Source organism: Armigeres subalbatus, unplaced genomic scaffold (genome assembly GCF_024139115.2).
Source record: "Armigeres subalbatus isolate Guangzhou_Male unplaced genomic scaffold, GZ_Asu_2 Contig236, whole genome shotgun sequence".
Classification (NCBI taxonomy): domain Eukaryota; kingdom Metazoa; phylum Arthropoda; class Insecta; order Diptera; family Culicidae; genus Armigeres; species Armigeres subalbatus.
In genome coordinates, this window is record NW_026942972.1 from 61,139 (window position 1) to 83,987 (window position 22,849).

General features: G+C 43.9%; 2 protein-coding genes across 2 annotated transcripts; both read right to left on the reverse strand.

Annotated features, from left to right (window-relative positions):
• Positions 1-6,981: 6,981 nt before the first annotated feature.
• On the reverse strand, positions 6,982-7,536 carry LOC134203798 (uncharacterized). Its single transcript, XM_062678648.1, has one exon. It carries the CDS (start codon positions 7,534-7,536, stop codon positions 6,982-6,984), a length of 555 nt encoding a protein of 184 aa, XP_062534632.1.
• A 9,995-nt stretch (positions 7,537-17,531) lies between these two features.
• Positions 17,532-19,241, reverse strand: LOC134203799 (uncharacterized). The gene is made up of 3 exons (XM_062678650.1): positions 19,019-19,241; positions 17,991-18,936; positions 17,532-17,949 (listed from the first exon to the last, which is right to left on the reverse strand). Exons 1-3 carry the CDS (start codon positions 19,239-19,241, stop codon positions 17,532-17,534), a joined length of 1,587 nt encoding a protein of 528 aa, XP_062534634.1.
• Between the last annotated feature and the right edge of the window lie 3,608 nt (positions 19,242-22,849).

The window sequence follows — 22,849 nt, forward strand, 5'->3', positions numbered from 1 at the left end:
TCCCGGAGACCCATAGTGTTATATACCAATCGACTCAGTTCGACGAATTGAGGTGATGTCTGTGTGTGTGTGTGTGTGTGTGTGTGTGTGTGTGCAAAACTACTCAAAAATGTCACTCATTTTCGGGCACTTATCGTCAACCGATTTGCTCGCAACAAGTTGCATTCGACGCAGAATCCCGTCCCATTGTTTCCTATTTGAAATTGGCCAGATCGGACTATGGGATCGAAAGTTATGGCCAAAATACAAATTCATACGAAAAAATCGCGTAAAAAATGTCACTCATTTTTCGGGCACTTATCCTCAACCGATTTGCTCGCAACAAGTTGCATTCGACGCAGAATCTTGTCCCATTATTTCCTATTTGAAATTGGCCAGATCCGACTATGGGATCGAAAGTTGTGTGTGTGTGTGTGTGTGTACAAACTAACCCCCACTGTCTGGCAGTGATGTTATGGAAGAAAGCTGTCTGTTTAAACAGTCAGATTTAATCCGGGAGTTAGAAAGTGCCAGCTCTATTGCAGCTCCAGTGACCCATTTCAGAATGCCTGGTATTTCATGTCCATTCCGAGGCCACTGTCACTAACAATAATCCCCGCCCGGTTTTTCTACCGTTTATCAAATGGATAAAGGTATCATAATCAGACTTCCGGATTCGAAATAAATTATTTTACATCCAGCGCGCATATAGTTCAATTCATTAAATTTTTAATTAGTTGTTTCTTACCATTTGCTGAACATTTGCCAAGACCTTATCAACCAAAATTCCAGAAGACTTTGTTTGATTGTCAGCGTGATCAAAAATCTCCGAAAGCCTCTTGAACTCAGGAACGCACGTACAGTTTATTTCTTCTAAAAGAATATCTCCTTTCTGATGAACCTTAGATTCCTTCAGGAGAACTGAAAAACACCTTAGTGGGTAACAGAAGGACAACAACTATTCGAGAAAGAAAGTAGTGATAAGGAACACAAATAAAGAACCAAGCATAATCTGAATAGATTATACCAAACAGTCCTATTTTCAATAGTAATGAATTAACTCTGTATTGTATGGTTCTGGGACTTGCTGCAAAGCTCGTAATACGTGCTTGATTAATTTTCAGCATATATGAGCTACTATGTTGTACGATAACTAGTTTAAAAGGGTTCAATGATTGAAAAGCTTACAAATATCATCAATCAGCGATCAAATAAAAAAAAGATTACAGCAAGAGTGAGAACTGGGATACGAAACAAAAAGTTTCGCTCGTTGATTGAAATGTGTTGGAATGTTTGTTTAGAAAATGTAATTAAAGCCTGGCTTTCGCTCGATCCTTCAACGTATACGTCTATAGATTTGACTTCCAGGTCCGAAAATTTTCCGTTAGTGCTCATCGCGAACAAGGCGATGGATCATTGGTATCTATTTTCCTACTGAAGGCATCATCTCACCGTCATTAGGTCTTGGCAGCCCAGGAAGATTTGTTGTCTACTTACCTGAATCCACTACACGCCGCCATAGAACCTCGAGTGGCCACTTCTTGTCCGTTGTAATGCACCTGAACGTCAGAGTCCATTCCTGCATGCTTTGCCGTTGCAGCTTTTACGCTCCTCGCCGTCTCCTTCCTTTCACAGGCCACCATCCGGCTCCCATCCAGCCGCCATTCGACTGCTCACAAAATTCGTTACTGGATTAAATTCTCCTCTATTTTCTCTCCTTTCGGACTGCCATATAATTTTATTATCACAATTTTCTAAACACAAAGCACGATAAATTCTATGAAGTTGAACAATTTTCACTTCGATCACTTCACTATTACATTTTGGATTCAATTGGTATCAATATTTTAAAAACTTTGAGAAAACTGGGAATCGGAAAAAAATGACGCTGCGAAAAAAATATTCTTCTAATTTTCATCATATCCACTGGTATTATTTGGCGGTGATTGGTAACCGCAAAATTTTGACGTGGCGATTTTTTTTTCGCGTCCGGTCGCGATGCTTACTACGATCGATTTTTTCCGGACTATAGGATCGAAAGTTATGGCCAAAATACAAATTCATATGGAAAAATCGCGTAAAAATGTCACTCATTTTTCGGGCACTTATCCTCAACCGATTTGCTCACAACAAAATGCATTCGACGCAGAATCCTGTCCCATTGTTTCCTATTTGAAATTGGCCAGATCGGACTATGGGATCAAAAGTTATGGCCAAAATACAAATTCATACGAAAAAATCGCGTAAAAAATGTCACTTATTTTTCGGGCACTTATTCTCAACCGATTTGCTCGCAACTAGTTGCATTCCATGCAGAATCCTGTCCCATTGTTTCCTATTTGGAATTGGCCAGATCGGATTATGGGATCGAAAGTTATGGCAAACATTCAAATTCGTACGAAAAAATCGCGTAAAAAATGTCACTCATTTTTCGGGCACTTATCCTCAACCGATTTGCTCGCAACAAGTTGCATTCGACGTAGAATCCTGTCCCGTTGTTTCCTATTGAAAATTGGCCATATCGGACTATGGGATCGAAAATTTTACCATTTTTGCCTTTCTCGTACAACAAAGTTGTACCGAAAGGCTATCATTTCACTCCGAAAACGAATTTTTACAGGAACATCTAATAGTAAATTTTCTTATACCATTCGACTCAGTTTGATGAATCGAGGTGACGTCTGTGTGTGTGTACGTATGTGTGTGTGTATGTTTGTGTGCCTCTACGGTCACTCTTTCAACCCCACAAACCCACACTATCTTCATGTCCTTAGACTTAACTGATTTTATCGCAACGAGTTGCATTTTGCAGAGCCACTCTTCTTATTTCATGCTATTTAATTTGATCAAGATTGATCAATGCGTTCGCAGCAGACAAGGAAAATGGTTTAGGCAGTTTTCCATTTTTACCTTTCTCGTACAACAAAGTTGTACCGAAAGGCTATCATTTCACTCTGAAAACGAACTTTTTACAGGAACATCTGATAGTAAAATTTCTTATACCATTCGACTCAGTTTGATGAATCGAGGTGATGTCTGTGTGTGTGTATGTATGTGTGTGTGTATGTTTGTGTGTCTGTATGGTCACTTTTTCAACCTCGAAAACTCACACGATTTTCATGTACTACTGATTTTATCGCAACAAGTTGCATTCCGCAGAGCCACTCTTCTATTTACATGCTATTTAATTTCATCAAGATTGATTAATGCGTTCGCAGCTGACAAGGAAAATGGTTTAGGCAGTTTTCCATTTTTGCCTTTCTTGTACAACAAAGTTGTACCGAAAGGGTATCATTTCACTCTGAAAACGAGCATTTTACAGGAACATCTGATAGTAAAGTTTCTTATACCATTCGACTCAGTTTGATGAATCTAGATGATGTCTGTGTGTGTGTATGTATGTGTGTGTGTATGTTTGTGTGTCTGTATGGTCACTTTTTCAACCTCAAAAACTCACACGATTTTCATGTACTTAGACTTAACAACTGATTTTATCGCAACAAGTTGCATTCCACAGAGCCACTCTTCTAATTACATGCTATTTTTTTTTTTTTTTTAATTTCTTTATTAACGTGATTTTTTAAGGTTTGACATAAGTTCATCACGGTAGATTACATGCTATTTAATTTCATCAAGATTGATTAATGCGTTCGCAGCTGACAAGGAAAATGGTTTAGGAAGTTTTCCATTTTTTCCCATATAATCGGGACTACGAGCATTAAGCAGCTAACATGCTATAATATAAATTCCGTTCGCTCGATGGGTTAGAATCCTCGCTACGGCAATATCGATAACGCTAACGCAACGAGCAAAGCTTTTCAAATCTTGCAAAGTGGAACGTGTTGAACACGAAAACTAATCGACGAACAAAGTACGCACTTTTAAGTTTAGAGCCGACTTTATGATGTTTATTGCCATTATACTTTATCGGAGCATTCGCACCAACACAGTTGTAAGTTTCATCGCTGGCAACAGAAATTGCACTCGATAACGACACGATTAACTACTGGTTCGTACGTTCGTAGCCATGGTGGTGTTTGCTTTTGTTTTGTGTCATCATACATTGGAAGGGGAACAGAGGGGTTTCATGGATGCTTCAACATGCTGTTTAGTTTGGGTGGTGTGGAGTTATGGTGAAGTTCGTGTGATTTCAAGGGCAAATTTGAATATAGTTTTCGTTTTATACATCTCCATATTATATTGTGTATGCGGTTTTGTTAGTCTTCTATTTATATTTAGGAATCGGTCAAAAATGGCATCAGGGCCTAGGCAAAGGGGGGTGGGGGTGTCATTGGTTGAATAATCTTAATTGTATTTGACGTTATATTCTAGTCGGCCTTGAGAATTATTGGCTTAATTTTCAAAATGTTCGTATACATTTCACTCCGAAATCGAACCTTTTATAGAAGTCCATGATGTTATATACCAACCCGACCAGTTTGTCATAACAATTATATCAATATGTATTACAAATAATAATACTTGAAATAATTTCTCTGTTAAAAATGGATGGAAGAAAATTTCACGATCGTCATAACTTGATTATAACATAATGTATTATGCTTATTTTACAGAAAAACAAAATTGCCAACATTTTTGGTAGATAGGAATTGGAAAAAACGAAGTTACCACCTTCAGTATATCTTGATTTAATCGAGAAAGGCATCGTCACCGCTAGATGGATTAATCTGGGTTTTCTCATATAATCGGGACTACGAGCATTGAGCAGGTACCATGCTGTAATATAAATTACGTTTGCTCGATGGGTTAGAAACCTCGCTACGGCAATATCGATAACGCTAACGCAACGAGCAAAGCTTTCCAAAGCTTACAATGTGGAACGTGTTGAACACGAAAACTAATCGACGAACAACGTACGCGCTTTTGAGTGTAGAGCCGACTCGATGATGTTTATTGCCATTATACTTTATCGGAGCTTTCGCACCAGGTTCAAAAATGGCATCGTGGCCTTGGCGAAGGGAGGTGGGGGTGTCGTTGGTTGAATAATCTTAAATGTATTTGACGTCATATTCTAGTCGGCTTTGAGAATTATTGGCTTAATTTTCAAAATGTTCGTGTACATTTCACTCCGAAATCGAACCTTTTATAGAAGTCTTGGAGACCCATGATGTTAAATACCAACCCGACCAGTTAGTCATAACAATTATATCAATATTATGTGTTAGAAATAACAATATGTACTTGAAATACTTTCTCTGTCAAAAATGGATGAAAGAAAATTTCACGATCGTCATAACTTGATTATAACATAATGTATTATGCTTATTTTACAGAAAAACAAAATTGCCAACATTTTTGGTAGATAGGAATTGGAAAAAAACGAAGTTACCACCTTCAGTATATCTTGATTTAATCGAGAAAGGCATCGTCACCGCTAGGTGGATTAATTTGGGTTTTACTCAACAAATAACCAAATAAAACATTTGTGAAACGATTTATTTCATTAATTTTCGTTCAACAAACATTTGTCAATATCTGTTCAACTCTTTGGGACAATAATATCAACACTTATCTGTAAATATTACTATTTTTTACAGAATACATGAAAATTGCACATAAAATGCACTTTGATGCTTATTTGACCCCAAAATCCCTTAAATTTCCAACTTTTACCAACAAAATGCATTTAGTGCCCTTCTTTGGATCCACAGTGAAGAGATAAACACAATTTTAGAACAATGTCTTAAAGATAAAATGACAAATAGTTTGGAAACTCGCGATATATGGGGCATTAGGGCAAAACGAGCTCAATAACTACATACCGAAGCGTTCCACGTCCATGAAACAGTACTCACTGAATTCTTTGCAAAATTCCCTTTCGAATAAGCTCTTGATCTCTTCTGTAAGTTGTTCGTAGAGAAAGTTATCAATTTTTTCCACCTTTGAAATTGGATTTCCCCATTGTGCACTGCTGCGTCTTCTGTTAGCTCAGCATCCCACGACAAGTCATCTGCCCAGAGATATTGAATGTACATCTAGGCATTCACTACCACTGGTCAGAGGAGCCAGAGTGGATCGAAAAGAAACCACAATCCGTTTAGTCATGACATCCAGTTCTGGGAGAGCAAGAACTTTGAATTTGAATACGTCCCGCTGGGGGACCACAACAATCCTAAGGTTTTAACTGCCTGTGAACAATCGATCTCTTATTCTGCGGAAGCCTCCCATAACTCTTCTGGAACGTTGCTTAGAACTGTTGAATAGTTCGAAGCCCACTTTCGAAGTAGAAAACCAGCGGACTTCATAATTTCCGTCAGCTGCTTGCATGTTTCGACCATTGTATCGTGGTCGTCATGTCCGAAGATGACGTCATCTACGTAGGTACCTGCAGGGTTGTAAATTTTCGGCAGCACTGGATGAAGGTGATGTTTTTTTATATCATGTTTTTATTTTCTTCCTGCTTTGAAATCAACCTCACATTCCCGGAGAGGCAGAAAAGTAAACAACAGAACTCACATCACCCACTGCGCCGCGAAGATGAAATCTACCACAGCAAAATGTACACATTCACCCAGCAAATTGAAAAAATTCACCACGCGTTTAAATGGGCTACTCACAGTCATATGGTAAGGAGCGAACTGAGCAGCATGTCAGAGTGACTTGTGAGTGGCTGAATGCGAAATTGAAAGGTCGGTGTTGGAAATGATTTTTCGGCTGCACCCAGTCGCACTCACCACGGCGGCGAAGAAGGCGACTGCAGATTATACTGAGATCCATGTTTTTCACTGCATTGACTGTGAAATATTTCTACCCTGGGTACCTGTCAGTATCGCTGGTACCGCCAGTGGAAAGTGCAGTCCTTCGTCGATGGCCAGTTGTTTTAACACGCGTGCAGCATGGAATGGCGAACTTGCAAGACCATACGTGACAGTTTTCAATTGGAAAGTACGGATAGGTTTCGATTGCTTTCCACGCCAGAGAATTCGCTGAAATTGCCGGTCATCGGGGTGGATCCATATCTGCCGGAACATTTTTTCTGCATCAGCTGTTATGACAAATCGTGGCAGACGGACGGAGGGTTGGCTGAACCGTTGGTCCGACGTAGAGTGCTTCATTCAGCGATAGCGAGGCTGCTCCACGACAGGAACCGTCAAATACCACCCGTGTTTTGGTGGTAGTACTGTCTGGGCGCTGGATGGCATGGTGGGATAAGAAAAACTGTGAGCTACGCGGCGCGACGGAAACCGGCTCCATGTGACCCAACCTCTCATACTCCTCCAGGAACTCTGTATAACTGCGACGGAGATCTTCATCTGCGACAAATCTTTTCTCCATGTGTTGGAATCTCCGGAGCGCCGAGGTATACGAATCTCCAAGCATCGACACCTTTTCTTCCTTGAGCGGAAGTCGTACGACGTATCGGCCCGTCTCATCACGAGCGATGGTATTTTGGAAGTGATCTTCGCAAAGTTGTTCATCTGGAGTTAAAGCCTTACCATCATCAAAATTTTCAATCTCCCAAAACCGCTGAAGCTGCGTATCGAGTCTGTCTTCGACACAAATGTGGCAAGTCTGCGTTTTTGTGGTTTCATTCATTGGCTGTTCTAGTTTTCTACAGACGATGTATCTCAGAACCGGTTTTTGTAGCGCAGGATAACCAGAAGTGACCAATATCTGCTCGTATTGGAGAAGATCCAAGAACTGAGCAACACCAATAATGATATCCACACCTTGACTGATGTTGAATTGTGGATCAGCGAGTGGGATATGCCTTGGGATCCTCCAACGAGAGATATCAATGTGGTGTCCCGGCAGCGAGATGGTAAGCTTCGGCAGCACGAGGCAGTCCAGTTCGGCGTTGAAGGATTCAAAACGAGAAGCGATCGATAGTTTCACAGCATATCGAACGTTGACGACGGATGCCACTAACTGACGAATTTATCTTGTTCCGCTTCAAACGTAGCTTTTGGGATAATGCTTCGGAAATGAAACTTTGCTGTAAGCCGCTATCTAACAGGGCTCTGGCGTGAACGTACTGGTTTTCTGCATCTTTAACCTATATCATTGCTGTTGACCGAATAACCGTTGACTGCCGGGATAGGGTTGGGTTTTCACTTCTGCACTTTGACAGGAGGTGGATGGAGAAACGAAATCAACCGACGTAAACGACGAACTTAGGAAAGGATGATCGGGCGACAATTGCGAACGAACCGACGTCGTGACAGGTGGTTAGGCGATCGCGGGCTCATCCGATGGAGATGTTTCGATATGATTCGGAACGAAATGTGACATTTGACGAGACGCCAAAGTGTTTGCTTCAGTGGGTTTATTGACAGCTACTAGCTGGCAAAGGTGGCAAATGTAACATCGAGTGATGCTTCTTGCCGCAATTCTTGCAGGAACCACTGGAGCAATTCTTTGCTTGATGCGTCCCTTTCAAGCAATTAATACACAGCCCGTGCTTCTTCGTGACTTCAAACCTTTGTTGGGGGGAGAGCATTCGGAACTGTTCACACTGGAACAGGAAATGTGCCTGCTTGCAGCTAGCACACTTGGCCATATTGTCAGAAACAACATGTGAGACGACGGAACGTGATTTGGTTTGCCTTATCTCGGATTGGGTATTTGCCGATTGGGAGAGCTTAAGCGTTTGGATTTCCGCGATCTTCTGTGGATAAACTCGAGCAGGTCTTTGTACTTCGGGTAGTCTTCTTCATCGGAAACAAGTGTCTCCCACTCACGGAGTGTAACAGCATCAAGACATTGGCTCAATTTTTCAACTAGAAAGGAATTCCAATGATTCTCAGCACCTTCGAGTTTATCCAGCAACTGTACGTGACGATGGCACTCATCAACAAGATCTGCAAGTCCCTGTGCAGACTTTTTTCTCAGAGTAGGAATCGTAAGTAATGCAGACATGTGCCGCTTTACCAGAAAATTTGAATTTTCGAAGCGTTCTTTCAACAAGTTCCACGCTACGAGATAATTATTAGCGGAAATCTCGAACGATGATATGAGGCGAGCTGCTTCGCCAGAAAGTGCAGCTCGCAAATAATGCATTTTTTGTACAGCCGTTAGTTGTACGCTCGAATGAATTAGCGAGACGAAAAGATCGCGGAATGACACCCAATCATCGAGATTCCCAGAGAACTCCTTCAATTTTATTTCAGGCAAACGAACGCTCGACGTAATGGGGACGGAAGCCAATAATGGTTGAGCAGGAGGGGGTGGCGGAGGTACGGGTGCTTGTACGGGAAGTTTACCCTGTAACGAAGCCTTCAATTCAAAGTAAAGGGTTTGAAATTCTTCCCTTTCTTGCAAAAACTCTTCTTCCGCATCTTCAAGAATCTCAATTTCATCTTGTGTTTCCTCAAATTCTTGCCACAACGCATCAAGTCGTTGAATGCGTATGGGTAACTGATAATTTTTGTGGCATCGAACGTGTCAGCAAACGATTTTATTAAATTTGCGGAACCCAAAATATTTGTCCGCCGACGATACAGAATTTTCAATTTTGTTTGCTTAGTCGCCTTCTTTGGGGGCGTCATTTTGGCCAAACCCTTCACCGAAAAAAAGAAGTCAAGTACCTGTGTTTGCTGCTACCTGCTACAACCTTACCCCAACTTCTCCTTAGGGTCTGAGTACCTTCCGTGCTACGGCGGCAGACGAAGAAATACGATCCAAACAACTGCTACTGCTCCGATGGATGACGACGTTACGACGATGATGATGACAGTGCTCCACTATGAGTGCGCTTACCCTATTGCACTTGCGGGCGATGGTGATGATTCGACGAGAAGGCACAAATAGCAGATGACGATGATGATTTCTTGCGACCGACAGGTAAGACTGCAACAACGGCGACGACTGGATACTGTCCGTTGCTATTGTCCGTTCAGTGATGATGACGACGACGATATGATTCTAGTGTGCACTTGTTGACGACGATGACGATGAATCGACGGGAGCACGTGCTTAGCACTAACCGGCGACTATGCGATATCGACTCTCTGATGCAGATAGGCGGCAATAAACTGATGGTGCTGCTGCAACCGACGATAGGACCAGTTTCGTACCGCTGGGGTATCGAAAACGATGTAGACGACGTGATAGCTTTCTCCACACGTGGTGTTGAGGTTAGCCCAACACACAGCAACCTCCTCCCGGGATTTCGGACCGCGTTAAAGAACGAGCGTTTACTTTACTGTTCGATGGTTTGTATTCAACTGAGATTGTGTAATTCGTGTCTTCATGTGAGTGTGTCTAGCATGACTTTGGAGGTAAGGTGAACAAGGTAAGTTACAATTTGTTTTTGCAGGTATTTGTTAACAATTCATAGTAATTCAATTTATTATTTCAGGTGATTATATGAGATGCCGTTCACAACAGTATGCAAAGACTATGACAACTCTAAAACCTTTTCGCAGAGGCTCAAATCTGCACAAATACCACGATCCGTATCGATGGAACCGAGATTTGCTACGCCAACGCTAAACAGATCGTCACGATCGATGCCTCTACAATCATCCTCGAATCCATTACACCCTATGCGACCTCAACGAGGGAATGTCATCGAAGAAGAAGAACTGAATATCGCCCCGTACACAGGAACAACAGAGCCTTCTACCAACGCATCAACGCAAGCGATTCAGACCGCAGGAATGGAACCTTTAGGACAGGACTACGAGGTCAACGCAATAAGGACACAAACCAATTGGTCGTTGAATCAAAACCAGTTTCCCTATAACCAAAGGACAGAAGATAAAATTGCATGTTGGCAATGTCAACAGCGAGGCCACACTTTCATGTCATGTCAGAACCCAAAAACGTTCTTCTTCTGCTACAGATGTGGGAAAAAGGGTTTCACCTCTCAAAATTGTCCGGACTGTGTCGCCAGAATGTCACAAGCTATTCCGGAGGCAACTATTCCTGCTGATCAAGGAAACGCCAGGACGGGGTTCCCTCAATGAAGGGGATGGATACTCCGTCTCATGCTAGTATCCCTTCACTACAAGAAACTCCTCACTTCCGTCACGTGAGCTCCATTATCTTCGACTTAACAGCAGGTGATAATCGCCCATATGCAGACGTATGCATCATGGGGAAAACTCATCGGGCTTTATTGGACAGCGGAGCAACCAGTTGTTTAATGGGAAAAAACCTACTTCTCATAATGTCAGAGCTTAACATCACAAAGTATCCTGTTCACGGAACCATCAGAACAGATGACAACACTCTTCATCCAGTTTCTTTTTACGCCTTCGTTCCTCTTGAATACAACAACAAAAAGTCAGTAGTTCCCATAGTATGCGTGGAATCTCTTCCAGAGACATTCATACTAGGTATGAGTTTCTGGAATTTGTTTGGGATAAAAATCGTTGCGTGTGAAGCAGAATTTACGGTAGAGGAAGCTGACACCAAAACAAAGCCACTGACCAAGGAGCAAAAGCAAGCCCTGCAAGATACAATAAGTTTGTTACCTTCTTCCAAAAACACCGGAAAGCTAGGGTGAACCAATGTTTACCATCATAAGATCGATACAGGCACAACAACGCCTTTCAAGGTGAAATATTACTCTATCTCCAAGTTCTTGTTGAACGACCTAAACAAAGAAGTTGACAGGATGCTAAGCATGGACGTAATTGATGAAGCAAGCTGTTGTCCATGGAATAACCCCGTAGTAGCCGTAAAGAAGAAAGATGGATCGATGCGACTATGCCTGGACGCAAGAAAACTCAACAGCATTATAATCCAAGAAGCTTACCCAATCCCACACATTGCTTCCATAATGAACAATCTAGGAGGATCTCGTTTTCTGTCTTCCATAGACCTCGAAGCAGCCTTCTGGAAAATTCCACTAGACGATTAGGGAGTGAGTGCTAGTAATGGACCCTTGACGACGGAAACTTACTTCAATCGCTTCGCTAGAGTAAGACTCATGACAAATTGCCATTCTGCAGCACTAGATGACAATCAACAGGTATCAGCATCGCGTTTCGTACATAACACATGGTAAAACATTCATTTTACTACTAAAATATGTATTTTGAAAGTATGTAGCCAGGTTGCCTATTATGGCTACCCCCGGGTCCATAATACGCAACATCGAGTTTGTTTACATACGTATTATGGTCCCCCCATTTGATTCACATGTTCCATTTCCACATGTTCCTGTTGCCTATTATGGACCCCCCTTCTGTGCTAGTAATGGACCCTCTAGCGCGTTTACATTCATAAATTAGTTAATATAACTAAATTCCAGTCTCCCAGTGCAAAACAATTGGATGGAACTACTACCCTGATAAGTGAAGCAACTTTATCCTATGGAAGTTTGCAGGAAATTGTAGATTCAAGCGTAAACTCTCGGTTTTTGTTCAGGGGGTCCATTATACGCACGGGGTCCATTACTAGCACTCACTCCCTAGTCGAAACAGGAAACAACATTTACCATACCGCAAAGAGGACACTACCAATTTAAAGTAGGGAGTGAGTGCTAGTAATGGACCCCGTGCGTATAATGGACCCTCTGAACAAAAACTCAAAGGTGCAGCCCAATCGGGTTGTACGCAAAGGTGACGTAGGACTACGTATCTATTCAAAATTGATGGTATTTGCCATAATAATTTGTGTCGTTTTGCAAACTGCTCGGAGGCCAACTGAATCAAGAAGTTGAATAGTTGTTCCCAGTTGGATGGACTTTGAGTCTCTAACCGTGGAATTAACATGACTCATTGGCCGCTGAAGCCACTCGACTGGCTTTCAGTCGGGGACATCACAATCCTTACTTTGCCACGTACGCTTACATCGCGAGCGAAAACCAAACGTTGCAAATAAATATATTTGCGTTTGGTTTCACGCCACGTCTGATTCTGCTTATTTCTCCTTTATTTCAGCCATTTTTGAGGATGGTGTCCTCCAAAAAGATCTTTATACAAAAGAAGGTTGATCCGACAATCCGATATAAATTTTCTTCAAAGTGCAAAACTCAATCGTAACTAGCAAATTTGATAGCGCGGCGGAAGGAGATGATGCAATTAATTTGAACGGATGGAATCACTAACAGCAACCAAGCTACCAGGTTCAACCCGATGCCGCCGAAACAATCCATTTTCGAAATTAATTCTTTCTTTCCATAAAATGCTGGTCCTGAGAAGAACCAATTTTCTTTCTGAATTTGGTTATGATATGTTGGTTATCTAAGATGCGTATTGTTGCGAGGAATAACAACAGAAATTTGACTCAAAACGAAGTTTCTTCATTTTACAAAACATTATTTCTTGGCATCTGTCTGTCCGAGCGACGTTCACCGATGGGTGGTTGATGTGAATAGTTTCTACTGAGGTGGCATCTTCATTAATTTTATACAAAAGCCACCATTTTATACAAAAGGTTGATCCGACTATCCGATATAATCTTTCTTCAAAGGAATATATTAAGCTCGTTTAGTGGAATGTATTAAACCGTCTAAGACGAATTAAGTACTGTCCATTTAATTCCACCAGTTAATTTTCGTAATCTTTGCAGATACGTATTTCGACCACAACTGTGTGGTCGTCTTCAGTGTCTTGTACTCGACTCGACTTGAAGAAAACAATCGCAACTTACACTATTTATACTACGTTAGGTACCTAATCTAATCTTATTTGCCTACTTTATTTACCAAGTAGGCAAATAAGATTAGATTAGGTACCTAGCGTAGTATAAATAGTGTAAGTTGCGATTGTTTTCTTCACTACCAATCAAGTCAAGTTTTCATAAAATGTTGTTCCTGAGAAAAATTTTTTTTTTTTCCCAATGCGCCTTTCCAATAACTAACTGCATCTAATCGCTTGTCGAACCCTTGCCTTGTAACTGTCCGACCGCCACTTGATGATTTTTCGCTCAGCCTCTAAAATTTTAAATATATTTTCAGCATTGCCACACTGCCACCCACTCCTTCGTGCTGCTGTGTCCGTTCCGCTACTCGAATGTCAAACCGCTCGAATCAAAATGGCTCGCGCGCGCCGGACAGCAGCTTTCTTGTATTCAATGGATTAAGCCCGTTAGCCCCGCCCCTTTGTGATCTGATATGGGTGTAAATAAAATGTGCACTCATAACGATTAATGAAGGGGCGGGGCTAATAGAATTACTTCATTAGATATAAGAAATCTACTTTCCAGCGCGCGCGAGCCATTTTGATCGGATTCCGCAGACAACATACCGTTTGGAGAATGACAAGTTTTAAGAATCCTATGAAATTTTTCGCAAGATTCTGAATTGGGTATGAGATGTTGTTTATTTAAGATGCGTTTTGTTGCGAGGAATAACAACAGAAATTTTACTCAAGACGAAGTTTCTTCATATTACAAAACATTATCTCTTGGCATCTGTCTGTCCGAGCGACGTTCACCGATGGGTGGTTGCTGTAAATAGTTTCCACTGAGGTGGCGTTTTCATTGATTTTATACAAAGCCAACATTTTATACAAAAGAAGGTTGATACGACTATCCGAAATAATCTTTCTTCAAAGTACAAAACTCAATCGTAAATAGCGAATTTGATAGCGCGTCGAAGAGAGAAGATGCAGTAAATTTGAAAGGATGGAATCACAAATAGCCACCAAGCTACCACGCCAAACCCGATGCCACCGAAGCAATCCAGTTTCGCAATTAACTCTGTCTTTCCATAAACTGTTGGTCCATAAACTGTTGAGTCCTGAGAATTTTTCATTTCCCAATGCGACTTTCCAATAACTAATTGCATCCAAACGCTTGGAGGGATTGCATCCAAACTAATTGCATCTCAACATCGCTTTGGAGGGAGTAATACGAAGGGCAGGGATTGACACGAGTGGTACGATTTTCTCGAAGTCCGTCCAGTTATTTGGTTTCGCCGACGACATTGATATCATGGCACGTAACTTTGAGAGGATGGAGGAAGCCTACATCAGACTGAAAAGCGAAGCTAAACGGATTGGACTAGTCATCAACACGTCGAAGACGAAGTACATGATAGGAAGAGGCTCAAGAGAGATCAATGTGAGCCACCCACCACGAGTTTCTATCGGTGGTGACGAAATCGGGGTGGTTGAAGAATTCGTGTACTTGGGCTCACTGGTGACCGCCGATAACGATACCAGCAGAGAAATTCGGAGACGCATAGTGGCTGGAAATCGTACGTACTTTGGACTCCGCAAGACGCTCCGATCGAATAGAGTTCGCCGCCGTACCAAACTGACTATCTACAAAACGCTTATAAGACCGGTAGTTCTCTACGGACACGAGACCTGGACGATGCTCGTGAAGGACCAACGCGCACTGGGAGTTTTCGAAAGGAAAGTGTTGCATACCATCTATGGTGGGGTGCAGATGACGGACGGTACGTGGAGGAGGCGAATGAACCACGAGTTGCATCAGCTGTTGGGAGAACCATCCATCGTTCACACCGCGAAAATCGGAAGACTGCGGTAGGCCGGGCACGTAGCCAGAATGTCGGACAGTAATCCGGTGAAAATGGTTCTCGACAACGATCCGGCGGGAACAAGAAGGCGAGGTGCACAGCGGGCAAGGTGGATCGATCAGGTGGAGGACGACTTGCGGACCCTCCGCAGACTGCGTGGTTGGCGAAGTGCAGCCATGGACCGAGCTGAATGGAGAAGTCTTTTATGTGCAGCACAGGCCACTCCGGCCTTAGTCTGATGATAAATAAATAAATCCAAACGCTTGAAGGCACCTTGCGATGAAACTGTCCGACCGCCACTTTATGATTTTTCGCTAAGCCTCCAAAATTTGGAATAAATTTTCCGCTTTGCCACTGCCACCCACGCCTTCATGCTGCTGTGTCCGCTCCGCTGCATCGAATGTCGAACCGCTCTTTGTGGAATCCCGATCAAAATGGCTCGCGCGCGCAGAACAGCAGCTTTCTTGTATTTAATAAATTAAGCCCGTTAGCCCCGCCCCTTTGTGATATGATGTGGGTGCAAATAAAATGTGCACTCATAACGATTAATGAAGGGGCGGGGCTAATGGAATGACTTCATTAGATATAAGAAAGCTGGTTTTCGGCGCGCGCGAGCCATTTTGATGGAAATTCCGCAGACAATGTCGGAGAATGTTATTTGCCATTGCCTTGCAAACGGGAAAAATCCAAAAAAATAATAAGAGATTTTAAAAAATTAGGTTTTACGTAAAACAAATCAAAACAAGGCACGTTACATTTTTAGCGAAGAGTCCTAGTTGGAAAATGTATCACAAATGAAAAAAAATTGTTTTGCACTTTTTTTTCCCAAGCAATTTTGTCAAAAATCCAAAAACCAAATATACAAGAAAGGCGAAGTATTTTTCACGCTAATCACGCCATAATATAACACATGAGATTCAAAATAATTATTACCAATGGGAAAAAATATATCTCTGCCGTCATTTTTCAACGAATTATAACTGAAAATCCATCTTCCACTCGAAACTTACGATCTGTTCGTAAAAAGCCGTTCTCAAATTTACATTTCAATTTTTATGGCTAAAATTCATCTGGGGGATTACTAGGTAGTAAATATAGTCACTACATGGGAAATAATAAGTAGAGCTCTTGTTAATAAACAGAAAAACATATAATTTGTTGGTGGCAATATAATTTCCACAGCCTTATAAATGGTTAAACCGCTCTTTGCGGAATCCAGATCAAAATGGGTCGAGCGCTGGAAAGCAGCTTTCTTGTATTCAATAAATTAAGCCCGTAAATTTGAATGGATGCAATCATAACAGAAACCAAGCTTCCACGCCAAACGCCGATGCCACCGAAACATTATTTTATTATTATTATTATTGTCTTTATTTTAGAGGCTTTCAGCCCTAGGCTGGCTCACCTCTTTTCGCAAAAAATATAATACATTGTTTTTTACATTGTTGTTTTTGGTTTTTTGTAGGGCCCAGAAGGGTGCCCTGGTAAATTGCTTATTTTTGTAGTATCAGACGGCCCTGAGGGGTGCCGCTTCAAATTTTTTATTCTAGTTTTATTTCGAGCGGACCGGAAGGGTTCCGTTGTAATTTGTTATTCTAGTGCTTTAAAATTCCAACTTTGTTGGTGCAGATTACAGAGTGTCCAGTTTCGTAGCGGGGTCAGTTGGGATTCCAAGATGCGTGTTCCATTTTTCCGATAGAGATGTCCAGGTTCGTAGCAGGGACAGTAGGGATTCAGCAGAGTTGGGAGTTGTGTTTCGTTATTCTTGAGATTTGTCAGGGTTCGTTGCAGGGTCTTCATATTTTGTTATATAGTTGACAGTCTTTCAGAAAATTTATGGTGATCCTTTCGTTGAGCTCGTCGTTGCTTAGTGCGGTTGCAAAATTGGTAATGGCGTAGAAATTTCGGGGTTCTTGGTACAAGGGGCAGGCATTAAAGATGTGACACACGGTGACGCGGCAGTGGCAAACGATGCAGTTTTGGTGGAAGTCTCCAGATCCTAGGCTGTGTGTAACATTCGTGTGACCGGTGCGCAGTCGAGACAGCACCATTTGTTCACGACGGTTAGGCAGATCTTCACCGGGGAGGGTGGAGTTCTTGACCATTCGGCACACGTTCCGTTGTCTTCTCCAATCTCCTGCCCAAGTTGCGGCTATTTGGTTTTTGATCCATAGTTTGGCGTCATCTGCGGGATACTGCGGCAGATGTATGGGCTACTCCGTCCAGTGGCCGCTAGTACGTCGGCATTTTCGTTGCCCTGGATGCCAGCGTGGCCGGGGACCCACATCAGGGTGAAGTTTGGGTTTAGTGCTTGCTGTACTGCTTGTACGAAGGGATGACGGTTTGATTCGGCAGCTATCGCAGAGAGCGCGCTAGCCGAGTCGGTGACGATGACTGTTGGATTTGGACTTGGCAGGGTGATGGCTTGAAAGATGGCGGCTACTTCAGCGGTGAAGACCGAGCAGGAGTTCGGCTGGCGGTAGGATGCCGAGTTTCCTTCGTCAGTTTCGATCCCGATACCTACTTTTCCTGCAGCTTTTGAGCCGTCCGTGTATCGGATGGTGTGCGAGCTGTATTTTTCATGCATCCTCTGCTTGAACGTGCTTTGTGCCTGAGTCCGGTTCGCAGGGTATTCTTCAGGGACATGTCGATGTTTGCTTTGGTGCTGTCCCACGGTCTTGCGCCGAGCCGGTGGAGTCCGGCGGGGAGTTTTAATTGGCACTGCTGTTGGAGGTCCTCGTTTGCTCTGTCCAGGAGGCTGCAGGTACCGTCCGCTGTTTTTGTTTTTTCCAGGTACCCAACCGTTCTGGTGCAGAGTGCCAAGGCAGCCTTGTAGCGGAACGGTAGCACACCGGCTTCGGCGCACGCTATGTCCGCAGGAGTGGAGGGTAGCAGCCCGGAGATGGATCGGATGGATCTGTTGTAGACCGGCGCGAGATTTCTGACTAGCTCTGGGAAGTTGCAAGACGTCAGCTCGATTCCGTACGTTAGCCGGCTGTTGATGACCGCGTCCGCGACACGGATTCGGGTGGCACGGTCGCTTCGTGTACGCTTCCTAGAGATTAGTTTTATCATATTTACCCTCGATTTGCAGGCGTTGTGGGTGGCTTCAAAATGCCTCTTGAAGTTCAGGTGTCGGTCTACGGTGATTCCTAGCAGCTTCACGCTGTGTTTTGCTGGGATGGTGCTGCCGTTTATTGTGATGGGTTGGTCGGGTAGTCGGTGGTTTGTGTCGCAAACATGGACTCGAACTTGTTGGCTTGCCATTTCGTAGCCAGATGCTTGGGCCCATTCTGCCACCTTCCGCACTGCTGCTTGGGCCTTCCTCCTGAGTGCTTTGAGCCGCTTGCCGATGACTACAAGGACGATGTCGTCCGCATAGACAAGGATGTGGATTTCCTTCGGGAGGTTGGAGAACACTCCCTCCATCGCCACCAAAAAGAGGGTGACAGCGATAACGGATCCTTGGGGGACCCCGGTTTCCTCTGTAACGGTTCTTGATGAAGACGCCCCGAGTTGGACCCGGAACGTGGAGTTGGAGTCTGTCCGTGACCGAACTGGAAGCCAAAGAGACATCAATGGCGGACTCCGCCAACCCTCGGCGGAAGGTGGGGGTGCCATCGTTGAGGACGATCAAACCTGCGTCGGTGGCTGCGTTGAAGATGATGTTTCCGCGCGTGTTGTCAGAGCGGCTACCCCAAGAGGAGTGGTAGCCGTTGACGTCACCGAGGATCAACATTGGCGCCGGCAACTTTTCGAGGATCTTCGCCAATTTGTTTAGCAGGTTGTCGATCTTGCCGTTGGGAATGTAGACGGAAGCGATAGTTACTGGGAACGGCCATTCTATCCTGACCGCCACCATGGGGAATTCCGCATCAACGGGGATTACAGAGGCGGGAACATCTTCTAACACTCCAATAGCAACGGATCGATACCACCTTCCGCACTGCTGCTTGGGCCTTCCTCCTGAGTGCTTTGACCCGCTTGCCGATGACTACAAGGACGATGTCGTCCGCATAGACAAGGATGTGGATTTCCTTCGGGAGGTTGGAAAACACTCCTCCATCGCCACCAGAAAGAGGGTGACAGCGATAACGGATCCTTGGGGGACCCCGGTTTCCTCTGTAACAGTTCTTGATGAAGACGCCCTGAGTTGGACCCGGAACGTGGAGTTGGAGTCTGTCCGTGACCGAACTGGAAGCCAAAGAGACATCAATGGCGGACTCCGCCAACCCTCGGCGGAAGGTGGGGTGCCATCGTTGAGGACGATCAAACCTGCGTCGGTGGCTGCGTTGAAGATGATGTTTCCGCGCGTGTTGTCAGAGCGGCTACCCCAAGAGGAGTGGTAGCCGTTGACGTCACCGAGGATCAACATTGGCGCCGGCAACTTTTCGAGGATCTTCGCCAATTTGTTTAGCAGGTTGTCGATCTTGCCGTTGGGAATGTAGACGGAAGCGATAGTTACTGGGAACGGCCATTCTATCCTGACCGCCACCATGGGGAATTCCGCATCAACGGGGATTACAGAGGCGGGAACATCTTCTAACACTCCAATAGCAACGGATCGATACACGTTCTGACTTACCTCCGTTTTCCATTTATATCGGCCACCTAGTGACCGGTTCATGGCATCGGGCGTCACTCTATGGATCTCTTGGAGGGCGATAACCACAGGTTCGGCATTGGCTACCAGCAGCTCCAGGTCAACGATGTTGTTGTAAAAGCCATTTGTGTTCCATTGAAGTGCTAGGGTCGTTTTGCGAGAGTTCGGTGGTCTTGACTGTAGTTGGGCTTGCGGTGGTGGGTTGTTTGGAGTCGGAAAGCGGTTGGCTGGGGTCGCTGGTCTGGAACCCGCAACCGGCAGAGATGGGGGAGGCGACGAGCAAAAAGAGGTGTTGGACCAGGTATGTGGCGAAGGTGTGCTCCCCCCCAGAGCTCTTCCGGAGGCAGGTCCCTCGCCGCGGTCAACTGTGGTTGTGGTGGCGATACTCACGTGGGACGTACCAGGTAGGATGACGGCGTTGGGGCCGTACCGTTTTTTGTGGAGTACGTCGTAGAGGTCGGCGGTTATACCAGCTTCTAATGGAGGGAATGTTTCGGCTTCGTCCGCGAGTGCGGCGCTTGTGTTTTGCGCTTGCATTTGACTTCCCTCGTTGTCCGTCGGGGGTGCACTTTGCGGCCCGAGTACGCCAAAGGTGTAGATTTCGCTTCCCACGTTGTCCTTCGACGATCTTGGCTGGTCCTGGCTGGCAGGGTCAGCGTCCGAGCGCCGGAGGTTGTCCACCAGTTCCGGTTGGGGTGTAACGTCCGCACTGGTGGGGCCCCGACTACTCGGATGCTCATCTGCTGTTTGGGTGTTTCGTATGGCTTGGCTGTTGGTCGTGTTGTAGTCGTGTGGTGGTAGGGTAGTAGTTGGTGTAGTTTGAGTAACTGGTACTCGTCTGGGAGGCTCGGCTTGCACATCATTGTGGGAGGTTTTTATATTAAAGTAGGGATTGAAAAGGGTGGGAGAGGGTTGGGGTAGGCGAAAAACTTTTAGGATCCAATAGAGGCAAACAGAGCCTATTAAACTACTTACTTAGCTAATCTACTTGTCACACGCTTCGTCCGTGGAGCTCTGGTTGAGGAGTTACCGCTCTCACTGGAGTCTCTCGGAATACGATCGCGCTTGGGAGTTTGTGTTGGTGCGACTTCCATTTCTTCGCTGTCACTGAAGATATCGTAAATGTTTGGAGTGGTTGTCACGTTCGCCTTGCTTGAGCTTGTTTTGCTGGTTTGCTTGGCCTTTCTGGTGTCCTTGCCGTCGCTGTTTTGGACCATGGTGCGCAGCTTCTCGATGACCTTGTCCTTCACATCGAGGTTAGCTTGCAGCTTACCAATGGTTTGAGTCAGCTCCGACACTTTGCGAATCAGATCTTCAATCGTGCCATTTTGTTTGATGGCCTCCATGCGGTTGCCAACTGCCGATGTCTGGTTGTTCTTGGCAGCTTGCAGGTCCTTGACCATTTTCCGCAGGTCTGCGATCTCCTGGTCCTTGCTTTGACTGGTTGTGCTGGGGCCTGTGACCTTGGCAAATAATCCCGTTTGGCTGGAAGCGCAACGCAGTTCGATCTCCCTGCGGGCTTGCGGGTACGGTATGCCTTGGTCGACCTTCAAGCGATTTACCTCGACCTCCTTGAGGTAAACTGGACATTTCCGGCTCGACGTAGGGTGTGAGCTGTTCTTGCAGAATTTGCAAAACTGCTGTTCCTTGCATGGTGGACGGTTGGGTCTTGCGTCGTCGTCAGTAGCCATGGCTGCATCTATCGGGTGGTGCTTAGAGCAGTTGCCACAGATTTGCTCCACGCTGGGGCACCTCTTTGCCGTGTGCCCAAAGTCCCAGCACTGATAGCACTGCATCGGATTCGGATAATAATTCCGTGTCGGGCATCGGGTCCATCCGAAATGGACGTGCTGGGGGATCACTGTGCCTGTAATGGTAAGCACAATCGTTGGAGTGTTCTCCAACTTACCTTCGGGGTTTCGCCGTTTAATCCTGTGAATCTCCTTGACGCCCTGTGTCGGAGTTTCTTTTGTTTGATTGAAAACACATGAATCGGTTCTTTCATTAAATACCGTTTTAATTTTTATTTTCATTTTTTGCACACACAACAAACAGCACTATTCTTCATGACGTCTGTCTCAAAACTGACTTTAGATAATACACGACCTTCGCTGAGACCGAAGGTTGTGCTGCCTCTTCTTAATGCTGCTGTTAAACAACAGGTTCAACTTGATGATGCACGGTAATAATTTTACAAACAAGTTAGTGGTATAATATAATTCAAGAGAATTAATAAGTAATTAATTGAAATTTATTTTATTTTTAACTTGATACCATTATTTCCTACATCCTTTTTCTCCCCTACTCTGTTGAATGTTTACTTGAAATTGATCTTATAAGTTTATTTAAACAATTACAACCTTTTTTTTTTGCCTTGATATGCTGCACCATTCCTTCAGAAGTTTCTATAATGACTTATGTAACTAATACCAACACAAAACCAAATTTGAACAAAAATCTGCATTAAGTAAAACTACTAGAGAAAGTACCGGTAATGTACAGTTTTCAAGTCTATTGTTCATTCCTGTCTTGTGCCTGAAAAGATAAATCAATTATTAAAATATTCTCATGAGGACATACTTACCACAGAACAAGGATTCACCAAAAAAATAAATAAGTTAATCATGTACGAAAAATATAGAATAATCCTTAAAACACACCTAGATGTATATAATTAATGTTCAAATATTATCTTTGGTTAAGCTTGCAAGATTCACGAAAATCCTCCAAGTAAAATCCAAAGACAGAAAAAAACCTCTATTCTGCAAAGAACAATTGAATTATTCATAACAATTTTCCTTACACGGAATAAATTGTTTTTAATAATGATATCTCTAACATTCTACGTTTTGTTAAAAAGGAAATGT